The 6,353-nt window shown below is 36.1% G+C and overlaps 1 protein-coding gene across 1 annotated transcript; it reads right to left on the reverse strand.

Moving 5' to 3' along the window:
- Positions 1 to 235: 235 nt before the first annotated feature.
- On the reverse strand, positions 236 to 1,323 carry LOC107784684 (defensin-like protein). The gene is made up of 2 exons (XM_016605848.2): positions 1,210 to 1,323; positions 236 to 573 (listed from the first exon to the last, which is right to left on the reverse strand). The coding sequence occupies exons 1-2, from the start codon at positions 1,271 to 1,273 to the stop codon at positions 320 to 322; spliced, it is 318 nt and encodes a 105-aa protein (XP_016461334.1). The 5' UTR covers positions 1,274 to 1,323; the 3' UTR covers positions 236 to 319.
- Between the last annotated feature and the right edge of the window lie 5,030 nt (positions 1,324 to 6,353).

The following is a 6,353-nucleotide window of genomic DNA, read 5'->3' on the forward strand; positions in this document are numbered from 1 at the left end:
ACACCGATAAGGTGGTTCTTGAAAGGAAAAAAAAAGTCTTCTATTTTTTATCGCCTCTCAATAAGGAGCAAGAAAATAATGAGGTTTTATGCTTGGAATACAATGGGATTGCAGTGACCATAAAAGATCATTTTTCATTAAAACATACATAAAACTTGGTACAAGAACCAAAAAGGATTGACGTGCCACACTTATTTTAGTGTAACAAAAGGCTATTAAAAGCCAATTAATTAGAACACAACATTAGCTATATCCTTTTAAGAAAGGCAGCAACTTTATTATGTGTGACACTGAATTAATCCTTTCTTCTAATATCTAGTTAGTTATTCATTATCTCTTCTTCGAACAAAGCTGCAGCCAAAGTTTTTGCTTCCTCCGCCAAAGTTTCAGCTCCTGTTTTGATCATCTTCTCATCAAACACACATGGCTTAGTGCATAGGCACCTTCTGAGGATTTTGCTACAATGACCATCAGTAAATCCCTCACTGATACAAGCTTTTCTGCATGGTGGTTTGGTAATGCATAATCCAGGGAATGTATTGCTTTCTGTTTTGCATTCTCTAGCTTGCACCTCTACAATCATTCTCAAGTACTTACCAATGTTAGAACAAAAGAAAAGACGGAATTGAAAGAAAGCATTGAAACATGAATATATTCAAGGTTCTTAAGGAAATATATTGAAGGGGCCGGAGCCTTGGAATAACGGGTTCGAGCCGTGAAAGCATTGGAAGCAGTCAGTAATGTTTGTATTAGAGTAAATTGTCTACGTCACACCCTTTGGTGCAGGCCTTCCTCGAACCTTGCGTGAATGCCGTATGCTTTCCGCCCCTTTTTTTCTAAAGAAATATATTGTTCTTATACTATTTTGAAAGAACTAATGCAAACACGTACATTTTTTAAGGATTTCTCAAAGCCACAAGATGTATACTACAGATTAATTAGTCACTCTAACAACAAATACATCAAAAAGATGACCACACTTAAAAATTTATGCGGTAATCAAAAAACAAATTACTTGAAAAAATCATAATGAGTGTAACTTTATGTTCATTATCATAATTTAAACCAATCATGCAGATATAATTTATATTCATTTTGCTTAAAAGAAGATTTGGGTAATTAAGTGACTGGATAACAAGAAATAGAGTTATATTATACAGTATATTTTAATATTTTTATGGGATTTTAGAGGAATAAATGGAGACAAACCATAGGCAACAAAAAGCATCATTGCCAACACTGCAAATGCCATGAAACACAAGGAGCGAGCCATAGTCTCTTTGAATGAGTAAAGAAGGATAGGAATTTTAATAATAAGAAAGATTGCAATTCAGAGTTGTGAATGAATGCTAACACAATAGAGGTATTTATAGGCAATGAAATAAGAGTAGAAAAACTTGTACTTATCTTTTGAAGCAAAAAAAAAAAGAAAATAAAAAAGAAAAATAATAATGTGAAGCAAATTATAGTACAGTTTTGGATATTTTGAAATTTGGAGATAATTTAATAACACATGTTCCCCATGTTCATAAATTTTCAGTAACTAGTTATTCTGCCCACAAAGAATAACCATATTAGAAATTAAACTTGAGAGCAACAATAACACAAAACGTGCTATGTCAGAGTTCCACAAAATCGGATTTGCTGGTTAAACAATTTTGAGCCATCCTCGCCTTATAAGTTAACTTTTAAAGTTAAAATAAGATCCAAGATCTGTTTCTGATCACGGTACCAACGTCAGACTTTTATCAATTCTTAGCTATCAGACAAAAAAATTACTAATCTTCAAAGCTAAATTTAATCATCAAAACCAATATAAGATTAGCTCAATAATTCTTTTAAAACGTCAATTTAGTTCAATGAAATTTTGTGAGTTAATTTGATTTTTCGATTTTTCTTCTAATACCCCTAGAATTTCTATAGCTTTCGGTGGTTATAGTTGGACCATCTTTTACGAGATAATCTGCTGCCGTAGTCTAAAGAAGCTTAAAGACTTGGTATCTAATGAACCATATATTATTTTTATATCATAATTTTGCAGTTCCCTTTGTTTATTCAATGTAGTTGTTTCCACTCTAAATATTTCGTTTAAAAAGTAACAAAAAAAGTAAAAAGGTTCTAGTTATTTTGCTTCTGTTGTATTTGATCGAAATTATTTATTTTTGCTATATGTTACACATTTGGTCTATTTGTTTCTTTATCATTATCAAATTGTCTCATATTTGTTCTAACCAAAGTGAAATGAGTAGTTCACATTCTTAAAAAAAGAAAAATATGATGACCCGATAGGTCATTTTGAGTTTTAGCATTCATTTTTGTATTTTGAGATCTCGATTAGCTCCGTTTAGTATGTCTCGATTTGCGTGCGCAGTCCGTGTTATTTCGAAAAAAAATTATGTGAAAAATCTAAGGCAATAGGAATTTTTGTCTTTAAAATGACTTGAGTTGACTACGATCAACATTTTGTGTAAACGGATCCGGATTAGTATTTTGATGGTCCCGGTAGGTCCGTATCGTAATTTGAGACTTGGGTGTATGCCCGTAATTTAATTCGGAAGTCCCTAACTTGTTTTGACTCATTTTGCCGAAAACTAGCATTTGAAAGTTAAAGAATTACTAAGTTTGACCATAAGTTGACTTCTTAGCTAACGGGTTCGGATTTTGATGTTAAAATTTGGAATACTTCTGTATTGCTATTTGAAACTTGTCTGCAAAATTTGGTCCAATTCAGAATTGATTTGACATGTTTTAGACACTTAAATGTGATTCCAGTGTTCTTGAGTTTAACCTTGAAAGGTCATTCGTTTTGAGGATTGATTCGTAGAATTAGATGTTATTTTGGTGATTTGATTGCATGACCAAGTTCATATGATGTTATTATACTTGTGTGTATGTTTGGTTTGGAGCCCGAGGGGCTCAGGTGAGTTTCGGATAGGCTACAGATTGATTTTGGACTTTGGAGAATAGTTGATGCCTTCATTGTTGCTGGTGTGATCTGCAGATCTCGCATTTACGAGATCTGGCTCGCAATTGCGGGCCTCGCTTTTGCGAACATGTGTTCGCATTTGCAAGCATAGGCTGGATTGGGTGTCCTCGCATTGGCGAGGAAAATGTTCGCAATTGCGAATGAACATTAGTCGCTTTTGCAAAGACAGAGTCGCATTTGCGACTTAGTGTGTTCCTGGGTAACCTTCGCATTTGTGAAGGATTGGTCCGTATTTGCGATGGCTAGGTGTTCGCATTTGCGAACAAAATATCGCATTTGCGACTTCTGTAGCTCTGAGACAGGGTTCACATTTGCAACCTTTTTCTCGCATTTGTGATGCTCGCAATTACGAACAAACTCGGCAATTGTGACATCTACAGCTGGGTAAAAGAGGGGAAAAACGAGATTTAGCTCATTTCTCACATTTTCTCAACCCTAAACACTCTAGAGGCAATTTTTCAAGAGATATTTCTTCCTAAATTCATTGCTAAATGACTTTAATATATTTCTTTAAAATTACCCATTACATTTCATGAGATGTCAATATCAAATTAGGAATTTCATGGTAGAAATTAGGAATTTGGGTAGAATTAGAAATTTTTGTAAAATTGGGATTTGGACCTCGAACTGAGGTAAGATTTTGAAATAAATTACATAATCGGGCTTGGAGTGAATGGGTAATCGGATTTTGGTCCGAATCCCGATTTTGACCAAGCGGGCTTGGGGTTGACTTTTGTTGACGTTTTTCAAAAATGATCTAAATTGAACCTCTTTCATTCGTGGGTAGTTTTTAGAGCTTATTTTGAATCATTTGATCAATACGTTTCTAGATTTGGTTGGTTTGGAGGCATGTTCGTAAGGCAATGTCGTGGTTGAGCTTTCAGTTGATTGCGGAGCGAGGTAAGTGTTGGGTCTAACCTTTATTTGAGGGAATTAGGGACCCTTGAACTACATGCTGTGTGAATTATGTGTGAAACGGCGTATATGTGAGGTGACGAGTGTATATGCGTGTCACGACCCAAAATCCCACCACAGGCGTCGTGATGGCACCTAGTCTCTAAGACTAGGTAAGCCGATTTCTATTACGCTTTGAAACCATTTGTTTTTTGGAATTAAAATCTAACAGCGAAAATAATTACAATACAGAACCTCCCAAGACTAGTAGTACTGAGTCACGAACTCTAACTTAATACATGGAATGATCACGAGGACCGAATATACAATACTGTTTGATTAGAAATTAACAGTACAATGAAATGAAAAGACTCCAAGGGACTGCGACAGCCAAAGAGCTCTACCTTAAATCTTTCATCGAATTCGCGATGTCCCAGTCGCGTTCGCGTACGCCAACTATTTCTGCCCCATCATTTCCTCTTCGCGTTGTGAATTGTGATATGAAATGGGGATATTAGCACGTGAATTGTCCGTGCAGTTATGATATAAAATGTGAGCACGGGGTGCTGTGATGAAATGATAATGATATTTGGCACGTGAATTGTCCGTGCAGTTGTGATATGAAATGAGGGCATGAGGTGCCTGGCAAATATGATGATTTAATTATAGGCACGAAGTGTCATGAAAATATAAAAATGGGCTAAGACCCGAATTTACGAAAAATATGAAAATGGGCTAAGACCCGTATTTTGATGATTTTGAAATGAGGTGTCACATGATGACTTTTTAATTGAAAGAATTATATTCAAAATATTTATTTGGAAGGATTTTTACTTAGAAAGTATTATATAAAAGAATTGTATTTTGAAAAATATTTATTTGAGCAAATTATATTTGAAAAGATTTATTGAAATAATTATATTTAAAAAATAATTATTTGAGAAAATTATATTTGAAAGAGAGTTATCAGGAAGTCCTCGTCGCATACGCGATGACCAGCTGATCGACGCCTTCGCGTTCGCGTTCGCGAAGGCCAAACGACCCTAGGCCCCTATCTTCCTTTCTTCTTCGCATTCGCGTTGCCTGGGCCGCGTTCGCGAAGGACAAATCATCAGCCCCTCAAATTCCTCTTCGCGAACGCAGGACTCCCTTCTCGTTCGCGAAGAAGGAAATTAGACTTCTGCAACAGCAGTCCAAACAACTCCAATTTGGTCTGAAACCACTCCGAAATACACCCGAACCCCTCGGGACCCCGTCCATTCATGCCAACAAGTTTCATAACATATCACGGACTCGCTCGAGCGTTTCAAATCACATCAAAGTACGTCAAAAATACAAATCGCACCACAAATCGAACTTATGAACTTCAAAAACTTCCAACTTCTAAAACTCGTGCCGAAACCTATCAAACCAACCCGGAATGATGTTAAATTTTGCAGGCAAGTCCCAAATAATATAACGAAGCTATTCCAACTCTCGGAATCGCATTCCGACCTTTCGTCATTTTAAGCCTAAATTGGCTACAGACCTCAGATTCACGGTCCGGACACGTTCCTAAGTCCAAAATCACCCAACGGAGCTAACAGAACCGACAAAACTCTATTCCGGAATCTTCTTCATACAGTTCCGACTATGATAAAAATCCTAAGGCTTAAGCTTCCATCTCAGGAACTAAGTGTCCCAAATCTCTCTGAATCATCCGTAAATCAAACTCAACCACACACGCAGGTTATAATACATATTGCGAGGCTGCTAGATACCTTAAGTCACTGAACGGGGCATAAATTCTTAAAATGACAAATCGGGTCATTACATTCTCCACCTTTTAAACAAACGTTCATCCTCGAACGTTCTAAGAATTATTCTAAGGTTACCGAGTTGATAATTTTACTTTTACACATAAACTCACGGTTGATTCCACGTTACCGCATTTGAGATAAGCCCGATAATATCATCTCACTTGAGATTATTTCTTTTATCCATATTTGTAAACTTTAAGGCCATTTTCTTACGCTCCAATATTTTCAAAAGGCCTGATTTCTCACAACAACGCACAGTATTAGTCTCAATTGGCTATAGCAACTCGTGCCTATGCACACATCAATTTTCTCGATAGTGTTGAAGTAATTCAAGACTTTCTATGGGGTGCTACATTATTCCCCGCATAGGATCATTTGCCCTCAAACACATAACATAATTTATCTCTTCCTTTGCAAATCTTAATCCCCCAAATTTTACTAACTCCCAAATTTTTCAGAAATTTTGGTAGAGTCTCCCCTGTAATTGGGCCTATCCACCTGCCAAAGTAACACCCAAACAACTCTTAACAACATATCCACAACCCAACAAAATACCACAAGGTATATATCAATAAAATTAATCTCATCATTGCCTTATCATATGATATCAGGACATGAAGCACATCATATGTATGCTCATTACCACATCTCTGGTCTTAAAAGTTGTTCATAAT

The sequence above is a fragment of the Nicotiana tabacum genome, unplaced genomic scaffold, assembly GCF_000715075.1.
Source record: "Nicotiana tabacum cultivar K326 unplaced genomic scaffold, ASM71507v2 Un00065, whole genome shotgun sequence".
Taxonomy (NCBI): Eukaryota; Viridiplantae; Streptophyta; class Magnoliopsida; order Solanales; family Solanaceae; genus Nicotiana; species Nicotiana tabacum.